Below are 20107 nucleotides of genomic sequence, written 5' to 3'. Positions count from 1 at the left end.
GAAGATAACCACTGTTTGATCAAGGATGCTACAGGACAAGATTTGTTCAAGGTACAAATGAGAGGCAAAAGTTTCTCATTAGATATATTTCAGGAGGAGCCGTTTGATCAAGGACTTCTCAAGATGCAAAAATCTGAAATAGAAGACGATCCACCAATTAAAGGCAATCGATTACTCTCTGACATGTATCATAGATGTAACGTTGCAATATGTGAACATGTGGATCACAAAGAAGCTGCAGATCACAAAGAACCTGTTGATCACAAAGAAGTTATCAATGACCCAAAGGCGGAAAAGGCAATGGAGGAAGAGGTATATATGATTGAGAAGAACAAAACTCGGGAGCTTGTTGACATACCTCAAGATAGAAAGGTACATCAAATGGATGTCAAGTCAACATTCCTAAATGGATTTCTTGAAGAGAAAATTTCTGTTGAGCAACCTAAAGGTCTCATTGTGGAAGGAAAAGAAGACAAATGTTATCTTATCATCTTAGGCTTTGACAAAAGTCTTTTAGAATCTACACCTTATGTCAAATCAAAAGGTGTTGAATGGAGATTAAGCAAAGCGAGGATGAAAAAAATAAAAATTGCAGATTTGTCTACCAAGCCACTTCCAGCCAACAAGTTTGAGTTCTCAAGACAGAAGATTGGAATTTGCAGTTCAAAAAATCAAGGAGGAGTGTTGGAAATTTTGTTTTTTTAACTGTTTGTTATTCTGTTTTAATTGTTGATTTAATATTTCTAGGTAACTGCTCATAAAATTAGTTAAGAGTTTGTTACTGCAATTACTATAAATGTAATTGTTAGCAAAGATAATAAAATATCTTCCTCTGAATTATTCTAAAAAAACCAACAAATATGAGTAAAAAGTGAAGCAATCATGTAAGCTTGTGCATGTTGGAACAGGTATATGCATAACTTATACCCTAGGTATATAGCATCTCAATTTTCCATTATTTCACAAAAGAGAGAAAGCATTACCACACTTTTCTAGAAGACTAAGAAAAAATGGGCCCTCTCAAAACGTATTTTGGTTCCTAAGAATCATCCATGCAGCATATGTCTTGCGTTTCTGTGCAGTGCTACGAATCCTGCATTGTACTTATTTTGCACTAAATAGAAAGTGGTGCTATGTATGGTGAATAATACACGGCTTTCAAATGTAAACATTGGTTAGGGTATTTGTGAACAATAAGTTGGTAATATACTAATATGAGTGTCATCATGAATTTTTCAATCAAGAGTTAACAGTGTTAACAACATAGGGTGTGTTTTCCAATTCTATAAGCACCAGAGAATTAATATGCCACACTTTCAAACATTGAGGAACAATTGCACATTGCATAACTTTAAAGGGTTAATGTGTTTTTTTCCCTGTTGATAATTAATTCCAACACACTTTTCTGATGAGGGTGGAAAAGAAAAGGGAAGCATTTTCTTAGGGGAAAAAAATGAAAGCACATACCAAAGCTAACTCGTATCACCATATTCGATCAATTTCCTAGTTTCACACCATGTTCTTAATTCTTTGCTCGTGACCTTCATTCAAATAATTTCGCATCAAAGGCTTTCTTAAAAAATGACTAGTCTTTTGATTAGCAACAAAATAGACCCCATTTTCCATCAACATGCTCCACAAGCGACTCCATGTGCATGGATTGGTCTAACTCGTATAAGTTCTCAATTTGATGAAAGAGATGCATGCCTTATCCGAAAAGGCAACCTTTGGACGAGCATTTTATTCCTCTGAATAAGGACAGAATGAGAACTTGACTTCAATTATTTCCATTCATGAACTTCACTTTAACCCAACTCCCTACAAAACATATTTGCCAGCCTTTAATCTATTAATATATTAATCACTCCTTTGGTGGTGGTAAAAAGTGAAGATGGACATTTCTTATTTTTCTGTGACGCAAACCAAACCAGTACAAATTAAAGTGACAATGAGAGTTGATTGAAAATTAGAAAGCTATTCAAAAAGTGTTTGTATATTCAAAGAAGCAGGGTAAAAGTGTTAACACTGCTCCCCTCCACCAAAGAAAATTTAGTTGATGCAATACACTTATAAATGAAGGTTGGACCAATGATTTCTCTACCAACAATCTTTGAGTAGTATATATTTAACTTACATTTATTTAATAAACAACTGCTTTTGATGGTTTCCCACATCAAAGGATGTGATATGGATGATGGCAATTGTTTACCCAACACAATGCCAAATATCTTATCTGAGTTGTGAAGGGAGGAATAAGCAGAATCCTCATAACTGGTTGCTGATTGATTAACATGGTCAAAGAATTTGACTGGTTGTAACAAAATGAGTGAGGCAGAAAGGGGTAATTTTATACCCTGACCTTAAGTTTTTGTGAGACCAATATGCCAATTTGGTCATGGGGTTATACATATGCGTCAAGTTTTTATTGGCACTAGAGAATGGTGATGGTCCTGGTCCTTCCCATTAGGACTATGTGACCACAACAACCCCATAATTTTCTCCACAAACAATGGCTCCGGGAGGATACCACGTGCTTGTTCCTATCTATATCCTCTCAATAGAGCAAAACAACATTGGTGTCAGCGAAGTACACATTCACTGTTATTTCCTCTCTATTCATCAAGCTCTCAATTCATCAACATCTATTATTGCACGGATGAATTGACGAAACTGAAACCCTCCAAACTTCCATATTTTTAATTAATCCATCACCAAAAGCTAGTGGATTGACCAAAACAAATGAACTTTGAGTATGAGAGGAAATCAACCAAGGGCTCTGTAGCTTGTAAGAAACAAATGTACATGTTGCTCCACTGTAATTTCCAAACCCTGTTTGATGTGATGTTTCCTTTTGGAAAGCATTATTAATATTCTTACCAACTGGGGGTCTTCACTCTTCAATTCACAGTAACAAACGAAGCAAATAGATATTTTAAAGTAATTGATTGTTGTGCCATCCGTTCACAGTATAATATAAATAGTTATACCCACATATGTGTATAGTTGCATCCTTTTAGCAACCAAATTCAAGCATAGAAGAAGCATTAGAAAGACAAAGGAGTCTACAAGAATAGGGACAGCAAGGCTTTGTCTCTACAAACAACAGGAACAAAGGGAGTAATTTTTTTTATGTCCAATCTAAATGATAAAAAAGAATGGATGTTTCCTAGGCATGCATCAGGTTTGTCTAGTAAGGGGAGGTGGTTGAGGGCACATACATCACAAAGTGGAAGATGGATATCATGTGATTGGTAGCTTAAATGTAAACCTTGTCTCGGTGTAAGGGTATAAGAATACACTTATTTTATGGTCTACACGTTACAATCTACGGGCACCACATGATGTACACATGTATTGGCAAATAACACCACCACACATATTCTGTGTGTTTGTGTGTTTTTGAGAGTTAGATGTCTTATCTCTTGAGCTTTTACAGAGAGTCAAGGAGCTAGGTAATGGGAGTTGGTGAGTGGACACGTTAGTTGGATACCAAAATGAAGAGAATGTGAAAAAAAAAGTAGTTGATTAAAAGTCAACCCCGATTTAAGATACCTATGCTTTAGCTAAAACACTAGAACTGGTCGTGTCAAAGCAAGAACTGTGTAGGGGGAAAGAGTATCACGGGCCATTCTTAAACAGCAAATGTCAATGTGGATGGATACAACTAGTTAAGGATTAACTCTTGTTTTATCCATGAACTGGTTGAATTTTTCACAAAATTACTAAAATCTAATGCTAAAGGATTTAGATACTGTGGTTTAGGAACTGAAAACACCCCATCATATCCGTCCACAAAATTGGAGATTACTCAATGCAATGCTGGGCCAGCTTCCCCTATCTTAACAATATCTAGCCACTACACTGGATATACATCAAATAGAAGATATTTTTTGGGTTAAAATGAAATGAAATTGATATCAGAGATATTTTTTTAAAACTCGAGTAACCTATGGCTTTATCTATTAACAATGAAAAGTATATAGATGTTCACAATAAAAAAGAAACATGCTTTAATATTTTATGTGATCAACATTCAACAAAAGAAAAGGTTTCACCTTAGAATGGAGTAGTTATGCATTTCTGATCTATAAACACTCTTACAGTGTTAATGTATCATCATACATCTGGTCATTGCTGACATTTATGACTAGCTTTCTTCACCCCAAACTATCTCTACCAAACATTTTCCATCGCTATAAAAAGGTCCTATATGTACCATTGTACTAAACTTTGCCATTAGCTCTGATTTCCCACGTGGATATTACGAATAGAAACAACCAAGATACTAGAACTTCCACGTATTTCATTTTTCTACCTCTACTTTTGCTTATATATATAAATATATAATCTTGGTAAGTCTTAAGATGTTATAATATATACGGGTCATGATGTTGAGGAAAAACTGTCTAAGCAAATAGCATCCATCACCACACAACAAATATCAAACCAACCCTTTCAAACTGTATTGTAGAACATCAAAACAGAGAGATCAATTTCACCGTCCAGTATAGTGTTCCCTTTCCAAATATTCAATTTGGTGAAACAAAAACACACAATGATCTTGAAATAGGACCACGGTTGTGTTTCTTTTTTTTTTCTTTTTTATATATTTTTATCTGGTACAGGGGACCATAGTAAAGTAGAAAACAAACACACACGTTTGTGGATCAAGTTTTCCCCTACGTACAACTTGGGAGGAGTCATCATCATCGTCATCGTTCATGATGTGATAATGGTTCCACAATAGAATGCACCCTCCCTTATGCCTCTTCTACCCTTATATAAAGCCACGCACCAGCACTTCCATCAATTAACCGTTCATCCATCCAAATTCTCAACTCAAGCCTTGGGGTGATGATAGAGAAGACACAGTGTGAGAAAAAAGGAAACATGGAAGGTGAAGGAACTGAGATGAAACAAGAATCCAGGTTCAAGAGGATTTGTGTGTTCTGTGGAAGTAGCCCTGGGAACAAAAGTAGCTATCAGGATGCTGCTATTGAGCTTGCGAAAGAGTTGGTAACGTCTCATGCTTCTTCTGCTAACACATGTTTCTGCTAATTTGAAACTCTGCTTCCTAATGCCAACCTTGTTTTGTTCAAGGAAATTGAACTTGGCATATGTTGTTTTTGGTTCATCCTTTCGTTTTTGTCGGTCTTGGTTTCTTTTAAATGTTCAATTAAACCTTTGTTTGCTGTTTCTTGATACCCCACATGGTTTCTTCGTCCACATTTCAACTACATAAACCCCTCAAGAAAAGTAAGGCGAAAAAATTCTTTTTTTTTTCCATAAAAGAGAGAGAGAATTCATTTTAAGTTTCTTGGTTTTTTCATGGATATTTTGTAGTATGGTCTATACAGAGTTTAAGCAAATACCTTTCGTAGTTTCAGAGTTATTGCTATTGGTGGGAGAGTTTAACAAAAGAGTACCATTGTTGAATTCTTAACTTAATTCACTAATATGGGCACTTTTTTTGAATCATGAAAAGGTGTCAAGAAATATTGATCTGGTTTATGGAGGAGGCAGCATTGGTTTGATGGGGTTGGTTTCGCAGGCTGTTTATGATGGAGGTCGCCATGTAATTGGGTGAGAATAATCTTGGTTGTGATTTATCAATGTTGGTGGTGGTGTTATGTTGTTGGATTGTATGATATGTTGTTAATTTCAACTATTTCATGTCATGATATTGTCTGCAGGGTTATTCCCAAGACACTCATGCCAAGAGAGGTAATGTTAAGATGTTTTGGAGGCACTTCATCAATCATGATTGCAAATAAAAAGAAAATGACCAAATATCTACACAGAGGGACACACAGAACGAGAGACAGAGAGAATTATCTACATACCCTTTACCTTTCCACCACAATATGCTTTTCTTGTTCCAATCCTACCTATCCTCTTTAGACAAAGTGTTAATACTGTTTATAAAAATGATTTCCAATAACAGCTTTTATAACATGATCTTTTGATAAATGATAGATAAATTGACAGTGTACAGAATTTTTACATGATCATATATAATAACTATTTATGTGGTCAGTCAGTGTACTAAAATGAAACCTTTAAACGAAGTTCTGAATTTCTCTCCTTTTTATAAAACAAGTTATACAAAATTAATGTAGATGTAAGATCTCTTAGGCTTTAGTGATTTTGCACCTTACTTTTGTTATCACAGTGTATGGATTTTGCACTTTGTCTTTTGTGGTGATTCTTTTAGGTTTTAAGGTGGGAGTTATGCTTGCTTTCCACGTTGTTTTGGTTTCACATTTGAGTCTTTTTCTAAAAACTTATCTATCAATACACCTGGCAACCTGGGGTCATTCCTTCTGAGCCATTTTGTCCCTCTCTCTCCAAGTTCCATGTACCCTCCTTAGATTCTTGTGGCAACCCTTATTTGATCTCCATTTTCTTATCATTGGTCAGTAACTTTTTCCACCTTTCTTCGTTTGGTCTATTGTTTGATTTATCTCCCAAGGGAAAATGTCGAGCTATACGATTCCCACTTGAGCCCACTTCTGCAGTACTCATCATTACCCCTCTTCCATTCCTGTCCATGCATTCACTCACACACAAAAACCTCTTTATGGTTTCAGTGATAATTTGGATCCATTTGCGGTTGTGACTTTTTGCAGATCACTGGAGAGACAGTGGGGGAAGTGATGGCAGTAGCAGACATGCATCAAAGAAAAGCAGAGATGGCTCGCCACTCTGATGCCTTTATTGCCTTACCCGGTTCGTACAACCTACTATGCTTCCACCATATTCCCTCTTAAACTCACATCTCATTAACCATCAATCCAAGATTACACACTCTAACTTCTATCACATAAACCAAAAACTACCTCATTTCAATCATCATCATTTCTAAGACTAATCATAATTTCAAAAGGAAAAAGCAAGTGATACGCACTGTACAAACTGTTCTTTTTTTGTATGAATGTAAGGTTTTTTAGTACACACTACTTTGTTCATGATGTTACATGTCGATCTTTTTTATGAATGTAAGGTTTTTTAATACACACTACTTTCTTTATGATGTTACGTGTCAATGAATATGTACCTATGACATGTCAACTGCAAATCATTATGTGATAGAATGTCAGGACTTTAAAATTCATCCACAGATGGTTTATAGACATGTTTGGGACAAAATCCACATGATCTATGAGAGATTGTTCAACCTGTGTGATGCAGATGCACCACTTTATTTATCTAATACATCAATAAAATTGTTGATGGGATCTAAGTTTAAGGACATACATTACACTGTAGAATCCTCCATCACCAGTTTTTTTTCTTCTGTTTAAATTATGTTTTTTTACATAGAGTTATGCTATTTTCATGCCCAACATTGTTTTCTTGTTTGAATTTAGTTATACTTTATATAAGATCTATTAATATTCTAAAATAAAGATTTCACTAAAAAAACATTAAAAAATAAAGTAATTAAAAAAAAGTGAGATTTACTTAAATTTATTTATCTAATAACAAAATATATATTATACGCTAAAAAAATAATTTATTAAGAATAATAATGTAGTACAGTGATAACATTTTTTTCTTAAAATTATGATTATTTCTTATGTATGTCTTAAATTGAGAGATTAACAAGCTAAAATTTTAAAAGGAAACGGGACAGATTTCCAAAGGGAAATTGCTTCCTGCACCCTCCCAATTTAAACTTGCACGTCCAAGATTTCGAAAAGACTATTTTACCCTTCTTTAAAGTGACTTCCTACTTACCTCTTCTAGAAATTTTTCTGGAACTGAAATACATTCCAGAAAATATTTTTTAGAAAACATTTCTAGAATAAACTTTCTAAAATGTATATATTACCTTCCAAAATACGTGTCTTTCAGAATGAGTTTTTTTAGAATAAGTTTTTTTGAAACAAATTTCCTATATTTTGAAAAGCTTGTTTTAAAATTTTTATTTTTTTTCTTCTTCTAAGTGTAATATGAGCTAATCTGATGGTCGTGGTGGTGATAAAGGTGGTGGGGTGCGTGAGGAAGGAGTGGACAGGGTATTTTGGTCATTCACCCAATTGTCGGTGCAGGTTTAAAAATGAGCGTGCAGAAATTAGTTCTCTTTCCAGAGATTACTCACAGGCCCAAGAAAACAAAAACAAGGGCCACATTGTTTCTTTCCCTTTTAATGATTCAATAAAAGAATGTAAGAGGGGTCATTCAGTGGATCGTTATTTGAGTCCAAGCGAAGTGTCTGTATCCGTAACCAAATACAATTAAGAAAAAGATTTTATTCACACAAAAAATAAAATACATATAATTGACAAACCATTATAATAATATAATAATATTTAATTTAAAAAATAAATCAAATATAATTAAAATATTAATTTATTTGTTTGTCTCTAGGGAAAAACAACAACAATGGCCAAGAAAACAATCAACTAAAATAAATTGCATAGAAGATTATCTTTTGTGTATGTATGAACATTTTAAAATGTGGCATGTTGAGAAATAGATAGAAAAATGAATTAACAATAATGTGTCTTGTTTGTGAGTGAAGGTGGCTATGGGACACTTGAGGAGGTTCTTGAGGTCATAACTTGGGCTCAGCTTGGCATCCATGATAAACCAGTAAGGACCCTTTTTAATCTTGAAAGATTTAGAAAGAGAAAGATAATTTCTTAACGAAGTTGATGATGGTTTTGGAAGGTGGGGTTGCTGAATGTAGATGGATACTACAATTCCTTGTTGTCTTTCATTGACAAAGCTGTGGAGGAAGGCTTCATCAGCCCCAAAGCTCGCCACATAATTGTATCCTCCCCATCATCCAAAGAGCTTGTCAAAAAGATGGAGGTAACTGCAATCTCTCTTTTTAGTTTCATAGTTTTTGTTGATTTTAAAGTAGTGCAGAGACTATGTTTGTGGAAGAATATGATGTTTTGTTTTAGATGAAGTGAAATGATTTTGTGTTTGATGGTTATAGGAGTATTTTCCACAACATGAAAGAGTTGCCTCTAAGCTGAGCTGGGAAACTGAGCAGATAGAATACTCCTCAAGTTGTGAGATGTCTAGGTGATTGATTAGAGGATTATGGAAGAATGTCTAGAGACAGTTGTTAGTTTAATGGTTTATGAGAGTACTATTGTTATGGCCAGAATTGTTTCATGCTATTATTGCAACTACCTGTTAGTGTAAACTACAGAACTGACTTCTATGTACCTGTCAACCCTAACTATCTGCTCAATGTCAATTCTGGTTTTCAGGAATCCTAAGATTTTTGTTTTTTTTATGCCCTTTTTACCTCTCCATTATGCACTAAAGTATTTTTAAAATTCAATGATATATTAACAACTTTGCACCAAGTACGAAATTACAAGCGAAACGAAAATAATTTTATCAAAACGTCTATACATTGTTAAAGTGAGTGTTGATATTTTAACAGCTTTTGAAAAGAAAAATAATTTTATTAAAATCTCTGTATATTATTAAAGATAGTACTTATATATTGACAACTTTATATCAAATGATATCAATGATACATCAAATTACAATGATATCATGATATGTTGATAACTCTACGTCAAATTGAAATTTTTTTTTTAACATTTTACTACTAAAACTTCTTTCTTTCCTTAGAGGGAACCATCTGAATAGCCTAGCTATACTTACTTTTTCACATCAAATCTTGGAACATAATATTTCTGAAAATTTGATTTTTAAGGCTATAAATTCATACAGTGGAACTGTTCTCTGTTTTATTTGAGCTGTCAAACAAGAATTGAGTTTGAGAATATTTGACTTTTATTGAGCAAAATTCACTTAATTTCAACCATAATCATCACTCTCAAAGTTAGACAATTAGACAGGTATACAGAGGACCAAACTAAATAGATGTTTTTTTTTAATTAGAGGAAAAAAACTATTTAAATCTAAGTGTATAATTATGTTCATTTAGTCAATAAGGTGTGTCAAGTTTTAAAATTTAAATATAAATTTGAAAATTAAATTTAAATTAGCAATTATTACGGAGTGGACTTTAAGCCTAACTCAACCCCATAAAACCAGCTCATAGGGTTGAGGTTTATAAAACCAGCTCATAGGGTTGAGGTTTGCACCCACTTATATACAATAAAAGACTCTAATCTCTTGACGATGTGGGATCTCCAACAGCAATATTGATTGAATTCTAGTTTATCTTAAATGAATTTCTTCAAACTCATATAGTGTATCAAGATTTCAGATTTAAAATCCAACTCAGATTTAAATTAATATCAAATACACTGTCAAACAATAGTATTTAGATAAATAAAATAAGATTTCATATTAAATGAAGAAAAAATCACGTTATTTCGTAAAAAAATTAATGTAAATTTATTTAAACTAAAATTAATGTAATTCGTACATTTAAAAACATTACTTGAGTTGAATATATGATATAACACCCAACATAAAAAAAAGAGAGTTTATAATAATACCACATTATAAAATGCAACAAGAGAAATGGCTACAACCTTGTATATGAAGGTGTTGTTGCTTGCCATGCAAGAAGAAGTATTCACAGCGTTAGAGATTAAAACAAAAAAGATGAAAAAAGTGAAAACCTTCAACTAAATTAAAGTTTTTCAATATTGGTTAATGTAGTACAAAGATATCACATTAATTTAAGAAAACTAATGTAGTATCATTACATTATATTGGAATAATCAATTTAATTTCTTTTTCATATATCAGTTATTCATATAATTGATGTTGTTCCTGCTAGGAAGATGAGACCTAGAGAACTATTAATTGGCTTCGTTTTTCTCCTCGGTAGTCAGCTCAAACTTCAGTTTGTTCCTTTTCGCCTTAGTACTACTCCTTCCGATCTCAATCGTTTTATTCAGGTGAATGCCGAATGGGGGTACCTGCAGAAGACACTTCGACAGGTACTCCGACGCTCAATTCAGCAAAGAGTACTTGACACTCGGTTGTCAGAGTATATTAGTAATGACGTACCTTGTTTTTGGAATGTGCGCTATTTATATTATTTTAATGAACTTACCTTATTGGGTCGATTTAGTGGAGTGGATTGTACTTAGGGACGTATTACCTAATTTTTCATGATGGTTTAGCTTTGTTGACCTTGATTTGAGCGTTAATGGGCTGGATGTGTCGGTCGGCCCGTACGGACGTGCTGGACTCGGTCGGCTTGGTCGTAAAAACCGATGTGTGGTATTGACCGTTCAGTCTATACTAGTACAAATGTGAAATAATAGGCAAATGCTTCCTACACCCAATCATTTTTAACCTGCACCCAACATATTTTTTTTAATTTCCAAAAATGCCTTTTATTTCGGAAATAAAAATCAGGAATTGAAAATAATATATTCTGGAAAAATAAATTTGGAAGTGATTATTGAGTTTCGAAAATAAAAATCCAGAAACAAAAATTAAAATTCTATTTCGGATAAAAAAATCCAGAATTAAAAATAATACATTCCGAAGAAAAAAAATCTGGAAAAGAGATTATTGTGTTTCGGAAATGAAAATCCGGAAACAAAAATGAAAAACCCATTTCGAATAAAAAAAATCCATAATATAAAATTTCGTTACGGAAAAAAAATCCAAAACGCATATTTCGGAAATTTTTTTTAGGACAATTTCGTCTTTTCTGCTGGAATCGGGTGCAGTGATATGGTGCAGGAAGCAATTGCCGAAATAATATTATATATATTATTAAATGTAAATATTTCTATATATTACATTGAGTTATATAATAAATTGATGGAAATTCCAAAAACATAGTTTTTGTTTTTACAAATGTTAATTGATGTAGTTTAATGGTTACATGCTAATGAAGATACTATTAAATAATTTCATAATGATAAGATTTGTTAAAGACTTTAGCAACCAACGGTTAAATGGTTTGAAGTTTTGTACATTTAGGTACAAGTACACTTGCACTTTTCCGAAGAGGGCTTGACTAATATAAATATCAACCTAACCCATACACTCGTATATATATATATATACATAATATATACGTACATATACATAATATATATATTTCACCAAGGCCAACTATGTCCTACGTGGTTTCCACTAGTTCATTCCTACACAAAGACCAAACGCCATTGTAATGATACCAAACTTAAACGTAGGAATAGGAGCATTATATACACCAATGTTGACTTCCTCCAAGAGTTATATATATACTTCAAATTAAATGAAAATCATTATAAATTATACACGTTGACTTTCTTGAAACTTTTTAAGAACTCCTCACGTGCCTTTGAATGGAATGGAATGAAAGACATTAGAAGATTTTATGTGTACACCGTAAAAATATAGAGTAATATGCTTTTCCTTGATTTTAGAATTTATACATACAAAATTCAAATGATAAGAGAAAAAGAGAAAAGGCAAGAATAAAATAGAAAAAAAAAATCTAGTAGTGGATAATATTTCAAATTCATTCTTGACTCTGCTTAATAACTATTTACTTTCATCTAATATCTCTTGTGGTATAATTAAATTCTAATGTAGATTAAGGTTTTTTTTTATATAAATTTTTATTATTGGTCTAAAGATATTATTTTTTTATTCTTCATTCAAAATTTTATGAATTAACCTCATTCTATAATATAAAATTAGTTTTTGTTTAGTTTAAATTTTAAATTTGGTTTCGATCCAAATTTTAGAACAATTAAACCTACTACAAATACATAAATAGTCTAAAAATTTGAATTAGAAACAAAAATCAATTTTATGTTATAATATATAAATTAAAAACATATTTAACCCAAACTTTTCCATATAATATAATTTATATGGATACTAATCAAACAAAACTCACCATTAATTCTTACTAAGAATGTCATTATTGGATGATGATGATAAGTGAACCCTTTTTCTAAAGACCTAAATTGTGTCTCCAAAAGGCCATGTTAGAATATGTGCACCTACACTATTATTTGAACATAATTGACTAATAAAGTAATAACAAATATGAATAAGCTTAATCTACATAGCCTAAATATTTAACTTCTTTTGTACTCTCCAAACGATAACTGATTTGTCACATTCAATTAATGTTATGCCAACCCCATGTGTGGATCCTTCTTCTCTCTCCATCTCAATGGCAACTCACCAGAAAAGGAGGAAAGTGAAAACTGAAAAAATGGCTAAGTAATTTCATAGGAATAAAAATGTTGTGTTCCCATTATTCCAATACCCTTTTTTTATAGCCTAAGCGAAGAAGATACATTTGAATTCTCTCTTGCACAAGCGAACCATTTCCTTGCCATGAGTTTCTTGCGTAGAACCCGCCTAAGTTCGGCTATCAGCCATTAACAAAAGTTTGCTGCAAATTTCATTCACGTATCTTCTTCGAAATGTCAAGCACACCATATATGCTTTAATATATAATATCATATTCATATATATATTATGTAACATTTAATGAATTCTGACTGATTTATTTAGGCCTCACTCTTTGACAGCAAATAACCCATTTATTTTGGTGAATCATATATATATATATTTGTGAAGCTTTAGGTCTCTTACTTGTTTTGCTCAAGAAGCTAATTAAGGCTTTGTTTTCTCACCTTCAGTTGTCTTTGTTGCCAAGATAGTGTGCAATGTACGTATTACTTCCACCCCATGTTCTTTCTCGTGTTTGTTTGTGCCTTTAACGTTATATATAATGTGTTTTCCTGCTATATAAAGTTTCCTACGTAGAGGTTATTTTCGGTTTTGACTAAGGGCCCTTAAATCATGCTGTAATCTCTAAAGCCCGAATATCAAAATGCAAATAATGAATGGTTTTTTTTCTTCTCTAGGAGTTTGAAATATCTTATGATCTTCATGGACTTGAGAAAATGGAAATATTTTGGTTGGGAGAGGGAAAAAAGGCACAAAAAAGGAACACGAAATGAGTTATAATGCAGTGCCAAAAACACAAGGTTTACCCTTTTCAACGGCATCAAATTTGGCTTTCGTTGGTTTCTTATAAAAAGTGTTCATGAAGTAGTGTATAGTGAATGAAGTTAACGCGTGTGCTAACTTCTTGCTCTTATAAGTTTAGCCCATGTGACCTGTGATGCAATTTTCATGGGAACTTACTAATATATAATATAAAGCACACAAACCATTGCTCTTCAAATTTCACAAGCCACCCATAGGTTTTCTCTTCTCTTTCAACTTCAATCACATTCAACTCAATCTATCCCTCACATTGTTTTCGTGTTTATGCATTGAAAAGTGCAAAACTTCATTTCAACACCATTCTGACATATTTCCAAGCACATCCTTATTGGTTAGACTGAGTTGGAGTTTCTCTTGCAAAATTGTGATAGCAAAACGGCAATGCATGTGTAGGTACTAACTTTTTCTGTGTGTTCTTTTGCAGGTTAGAGGATATTGAATCATCTAAAATGGGTGGTCGAACTTCGACCTCGAGAAGTGGAGATTACTTGGAAGGGATGCTTAATGACTATGTTGGAGGAAGAAACAAACTGAAGGCTCAGAAAAGTGCCTCCACAAAGTTTGTTGCAGCACTCACTTGCCTTCAGTTTTTCTTTGCAGTGTATGCAACATTTCTATTGTATTACATGGGGCCTTCCATTGATTTAAGAACCAAACCAGAGTTCACATGGGCTACCAAAATTGCCCAACAATGGAAACAACTCATGATCACACCCCACGTTATTGGCCACTACCAAAAAGCTTCTTCCTCTCTAGTAATGGAGGATGTTCTTCCCACAACTCCATCACAAGTGTGTGAGAATGAGAAGATAGACTTCCTGCAAAAGAAGTCCAATGATGTCCAAATGATCAAGCTAAAGAGAGAGCTCTACGATGAGGTGTTGAACTTCCAAAGCAAAACCTTTGGCACTGAGACTCTCCAGGAGCTAATGGCAATGAAATCCAAGTGGGACTTGAAGGGTCCAAACAGCCCGAAAATAACAGTGTTGCTGAACCACTTCAAGAGAAAAACACTTTGTGCTCAGCTTGATTCTTTGCTCCAACAGACCCTTCCTTTCCATCATGCTTGGGTTCTTTCATTTGGGAGCCCCAATGAGGCCTCATTGAGGAGAATTGTGGACACCTATAATGACTCAAGAATCAGCTTCATAAGCTCAAGCTATGATTTCAAGTACTATGGAAGGTTCCAAATGGCTCTTCAGACTGAAGCTGATCTTGTGTATGTCATTGATGATGACATGATTCCTGGAAGGAAGATGTTGCAGATTTTGGCGCACGTGGCTGGGACAGAAAAATACAAGAATTCTGTTTTGGGGAGTATTGGAAGGATTTTGCCTTTTAGACAGAAGGATTTCACTTTTCCAAGTTACAGAAAATTTCGCTCCAAGGAGGCAGGGTTGTATTTACCCGATCCTGCTTATGATATCACAGTTGATAAAATTGTGCAGGTGGATTTTCTATCTAGTTCATGGTTTCTCTCTGCAGATCTTGTCAAGACACTATTCGTTGAGACACCTTTTACCTTCTCAACTGGTGAAGATCTGCACCTCAGGTTTGTCAATTTCTACACTTTTACATCATGTTGACAATCTTTTTTACCATTTTATGAAGATTTTCTTCTGGGGCGTGGTAAGGGAACATGACTTTATTTGGTGGTAAGAGATCCAACTGAATGCGAAATTTAGTTGAAAGTTGACCATACAAGTCAAACAGTCATGATTTGACTAAGCCAAAGAGGATTTGGTAGTGCTCAATTAGTTGTTGATATTAGGTTCAAAAACACTAACAAGTAGTACAAGTTGCAAAGAACGTCACATATTGAAATAAATACTATGTTTGTCAAATCTCAAACAAAGTTTATGTGTCTTGTATCAAATACAATTTTTACTGTTCATATTTATTTTTTTTAGAGCTAAAACAATCATGTAGGTTTTGAAAAACTTTTTACCATCATGGTAAAGAATGAGAATGTTTTCTTATGGCAATAGTAGTAGCACATGGAAAACCGTCTAGGTAGAAAATTATTGTTTGAAAAATTAAATTCAGTCTTCATACGAAGGAGCCTTTTTTTCATTTTACTCTATCATGGAAGTCAAATTATCTTTTTTCTCATTTCTCCTCACAAAAAGAAGAAATTTTTTTGCCACTTTCTTTTTAATTCAAAGTTTTGATCCTTGAATTAATTTCAACATGCCAAACCGATTGCATTTCCCTGGAACCACTCTTATATTTCTGTATGATCATACATGCTGAAAATTCTTTATTATTTTTATTATTGCAGTTATCAGCTTCAGAAATACAAAAATGCTGGCTCCTTTGTTCTTCCAATAGACCCTAAGGACAAGGAAACTTGGGGAGATAGTGAACACAGGCTTGCATATGTATCTGAAACCACTGTGATTTTTAAGGACATAGTTCAGGTCAGAGATGATCAATGGTGGAAAGCACTTTCCACTGGTTATTTGACTCAGTGGGCTGCAATGTACCCACAAAAAGTCGATGCACTCTTCTATGCTCACTCAGTTGATGAAGTGAAAGTGCTTGCACCACTTCTTGAAAAATTCAGGAGCACAGTTGGCAAGAAGGCCTACATTGTTGTCTCTGGAGGCAGTTTCTGCACTTGTGAAGATACTGCAGCAGCTCTCAAATGGCCTACAGTGGTCTGCAAAGAACGTCGGTTCAAGATTTTTGATTTGGCTATTGGGTCACTTTCTGGAGTGTCAGACTCAGAGGCACCAGTGATACATGCAGTGTACACCAGCATGAAGGGTTTGATCAAAATTCACAACCCCAGTGTAGTGATCACTGTTGCTGACATTGACCCTCATGTGAGAAAAGCTCTTAAGATGGCATCAGAAACCAACTCAAATGCTACCACATTGGTTCTTTTACCCAGGGCATCAGTGTCTCAAGTTCTCTGGATGGCTGATCTGCGTTCAACAGCATTACCAAGTAAGACTATTGAATATAGAATTATTCTGCTCTTGTCGAGCATGCATATTGTTCATTCTATTTTATTAACAATGGTATACTGTGAATGAATGTGACTACCTTCAATACAAAAAACTCAAGCTAGTACATAATCATGCATATGGGATAAGTTCTCTGCTTAATAATATTGGTTAGCTAATACAATTTGAATAAATATTATTGGTTGATTATGCGATTTTTTTTCAAATGAATACGTATTAAACTCAATTTTGCCTTGTAGATTGGAATAGGATGAGGATTTCTGTGAGCATCATCACCCAAAATAGAGTCAAATCACTAACAAGGCTTCTTAAATCTCTAAGCAATGCCTACTATCTTGGAGATGAAATTCCAATTACCTTCAACATGGATAGCAAGGTAGATGATGAAACTATAAGAGTAGTAGGTTCATTTGAGTGGCCTCATGGGCCAAAAACCCTGAGAAGGAGAATCATCCAAGGTGGTCTCATCCGGGCTGTGAGTGAAAGTTGGTATCCATCATCAGATGATGACTTTGGTCTCCTGCTAGAAGATGACATTGAACTTTCCCCTTACTACTACCTATGGATCAAATATGCACTCATGGCTTACCACTATGACCCTCAAGTTTCTCTTCCTGAGCTCTCCTCCATCTCCCTCTACACTCCAAAGCTTGTTGAAGTTGTCAAAGAGAGACCCAAATGGAATGGCACAGAATTCTTCAAACACATCCACCCCAACACACCTTACCTTCACCAACTACCATGCAGCTGGGGGGCAGTGTTCTTCCCCAAACATTGGAGAGAGTTCTATGTGTACATGAACATGAGGTTCACTGAGGATGCCAAATCCAACCCTGTTCAAATTCCAAAATCTAGAACAAATGGATGGCAAGCTTCATGGAAGAAGTTCCTCATAGACATGATGTACCTTAGAGGGTATGTTAGTCTGTACCCAAATTTCCCTCAACAAGCAAGCTTTTCAACCAACCATATGGAGCCAGGGGCACATATTAGTGCAAAAGACAATGTGGTTAAGCATAACAAACAGGACTTTGAGGTGCCACTATTGAAAGAAGACTTCAGAAACTTGTTGCCAGCAATGAAGATGCCTCCAGCATCAAAGCTTCCATCTCTAAACCTCTTCAATCAACCAGTTTCTCTAAAGGGTCTGAAAGCTGCTGGAGCTAAGTTGGGACAGGATGTGCTAAGATGCAACAATGCCACTGAGGTTGTGGCTGTTGATAAAGACACTGGTCTACCTCATACCTGCTCCAAATTCTGAAAGACTTCATTATTCTGATTAATTAATTATTCTTTGTTGTTTTCTTTTTTTGTCTGATGCTTAAGTTACGAATGATTTGTACTATGCTTTTATATTAAGTGGAACATAGGGTCAGCGATTTTGCTGTTAAGGGAATAAGAATGAGGTAACTCATGTTTCCCGAAGAGACAATGTGATGTTTCCCAGAGATACAACTGTAATTAATTGTTGATATTCATAAATTACTATGTTAAGATTTTCGGCACAACTTTACTTAAAGAAGCTACACGCCAACTTTTTTAATTTATAAATTATTATTACAGGATTAAATCTATGAAATTGAAGTTATTTTTAAAAAGAATGTTTTTTTATTATACTTTTATGCACCTCACTTAAATTTATTTTTTAGAAAGATCAAATTTATTTGTATTAATATTTTAATGTACGAATTTATTTGAATTGCACTTTAAAATTATCTTTTTTTTATCTTGTTTTATATTTTAAAAACTTGTTTTTAAATTATTTTATTTTAAAGTAAAAAAAAATTGGGAACCTTTTTAGCAAACACCATGTAGTCTACCATATTCAACATTGTTCTGTTTTTGTGTTTTGGTACCTCAATTTTGTATGTTTTAGGAAGTTGTCTTTTTATTCCCTTTTTTCACAAAAAGATAATAGGAAATATCTTTTTGATAAAATATATATTGTTTAGGGTTCCATTTCTGCTTTATATTTTCATGGTTTGATCTTTCAAACTATTTTTTATTTCAATTAGTCTTGTTTTCCATTTTCTTGATCACCAATTCCGAAAATGTTTTACATGGTGAATTATCTTTGGATTTGATAGTCAATAACAGTGGATCTACAAGTTATATTCTTCGTTTTTCTCTTTCTTTCTCATTGCTCTTGGTATTTTTAGTATGCAAAAGTTTAATCCAACACGAGGTTACTTGTGCCCCTCCAGTAATGAAGTATCTAGAGTATTTTAATTTTGAATTTCTTTAATTTCTATAAAGAATAAATTAAAGGTATGGTACATTATAGAAAGTGCCAATTCTCAGTAGGAAACATCTTTTTTAATGTGATTGTGTTATATAATTTGTTCTATTTTCAAAGATGTTGAATCACCGTATTTATTTAAGGTATTTTCAGTTTTGAAATTTAAAATTTTATTATATATATATTTTTAAGAGATCCATTGTTTCGATTTCTACAAATGATAAAGTTGATAAAACTTTAGATGTAGTGATTGATGTCATTAATACTATCTTAAGAGACTTGCCGTTATCAAAATATATGTTTTGGTATTTATTTTACTTGTGTTTTGATATTCAAAGGTTGATTTCTGATCTCAAATATACTTATACTTTAGTGATATTCCTAAAATTTAAATTTTAAATTTTAAATTTTAAATCTTTAATTTTATAATTATAAATGTATTGGTATGAACCGAACGATCAATATTGTGATTCGGTTTTCACGGTTAGGCCGGCCGAATAACAAACACCCGTGTGGACCGACCGATATCTTCGATCCAGTAACGTTTAATCAAGATTAGTAAAAGGCAATTGCTTCCTGCACCATATCACTGCACCCGATCTTAGTGGAAAAGACGAAACTGTCCTTAAAAAAAATTTCCGAAATATGTGTTCTGGATATTTTTTTCCGGAACGAAATTTTATATTACGGATTTTTTTATCCGGGATTGATTTTTTATTTTTGTTTTCGGATTTTTATTTTCGAAACACAATTATTTCTTTTCTGGATTTTTTTTCGGAATGTATTATTTTTCAATTCCGAATTTTTTTGTCCGAAATAGAATTTTAATTTTGGTTTCCGGATTTTTATTTCCGAAACTCAATAATGACTTCCGGATTTATTTTTCCGGAATATATTATTTTCAATTCCGGATTTTTATTTCTGAAATTAAGGGCATTTTTGGAAATTAAAAAAATATGTTGGG

The 20107-nt window shown here is 33.5% G+C and overlaps 2 protein-coding genes across 3 annotated transcripts; both read left to right on the top strand.

The window, feature by feature from the left end:
- Window positions 1–4369: 4369 nt before the first annotated feature.
- On the top strand, window positions 4370–9233 carry LOC137821438 (cytokinin riboside 5'-monophosphate phosphoribohydrolase LOG1). Its single transcript, XM_068626033.2, has 7 exons — window positions 4370–5016; window positions 5486–5583; window positions 5694–5724; window positions 6630–6729; window positions 8528–8598; window positions 8677–8820; window positions 8951–9233. Exons 1-7 carry the CDS (start codon window positions 4855–4857, stop codon window positions 9041–9043), a joined length of 699 nt encoding a protein of 232 aa, XP_068482134.1. The 5' UTR covers window positions 4370–4854; the 3' UTR covers window positions 9044–9233.
- Window positions 9234–13420: 4187 nt separating this feature from the next.
- LOC137821422 (glycosyltransferase family protein 2) lies at window positions 13421–18412 on the top strand. 2 transcript variants are annotated; one of them, XM_090297342.1, is made up of 4 exons: window positions 13421–13588; window positions 14357–15484; window positions 16214–16884; window positions 17144–18412. In XM_090297342.1, coding segments are annotated over exons 1-4 (2823 nt in total). In that variant the 5' UTR covers window positions 13421–13586; the 3' UTR covers window positions 18166–18412. The 2 variants fall into 2 exon arrangements, with proteins under 2 accessions (XP_090153468.1, XP_068482114.1); XM_068626013.2 differs by lacking the exon at window positions 13421–13588 and adding an exon at window positions 13987–14263.
- The last annotated feature ends 1695 nt before the right edge of the window (window positions 18413–20107 follow it).

This window comes from Phaseolus vulgaris, chromosome 11, assembly GCF_051622355.1.
Source record: "Phaseolus vulgaris cultivar YP4 chromosome 11, ASM5162235v1, whole genome shotgun sequence".
Classification (NCBI taxonomy): Eukaryota; Viridiplantae; Streptophyta; class Magnoliopsida; order Fabales; family Fabaceae; genus Phaseolus; species Phaseolus vulgaris.
This window is presented reverse-complemented; position numbering and strand designations above follow the sequence as displayed.

Coding starts and splice junctions, on each gene's coding strand:
- LOC137821438 (XM_068626033.2), top strand. CDS start 4,855: ATGATAGAGAAGACACAGTGTGAGAAAAAAGGAAACATGGAAGGTGAA. Junction 5,017..5,485: donor TTGAGCTTGCGAAAGAGTTG/GTAACGTCTCAT, acceptor AATCATGAAAAG/GTGTCAAGAAATATTGATCT. Junction 8,599..8,676: donor TTGGCATCCATGATAAACCA/GTAAGGACCCTT, acceptor TGGTTTTGGAAG/GTGGGGTTGCTGAATGTAGA.
- LOC137821422 (XM_090297342.1), top strand. Junction 15,485..16,213: donor GGTGAAGATCTGCACCTCAG/GTTTGTCAATTT, acceptor TTATTATTGCAG/TTATCAGCTTCAGAAATACA. Junction 16,885..17,143: donor GCGTTCAACAGCATTACCAA/GTAAGACTATTG, acceptor TTTGCCTTGTAG/ATTGGAATAGGATGAGGATT.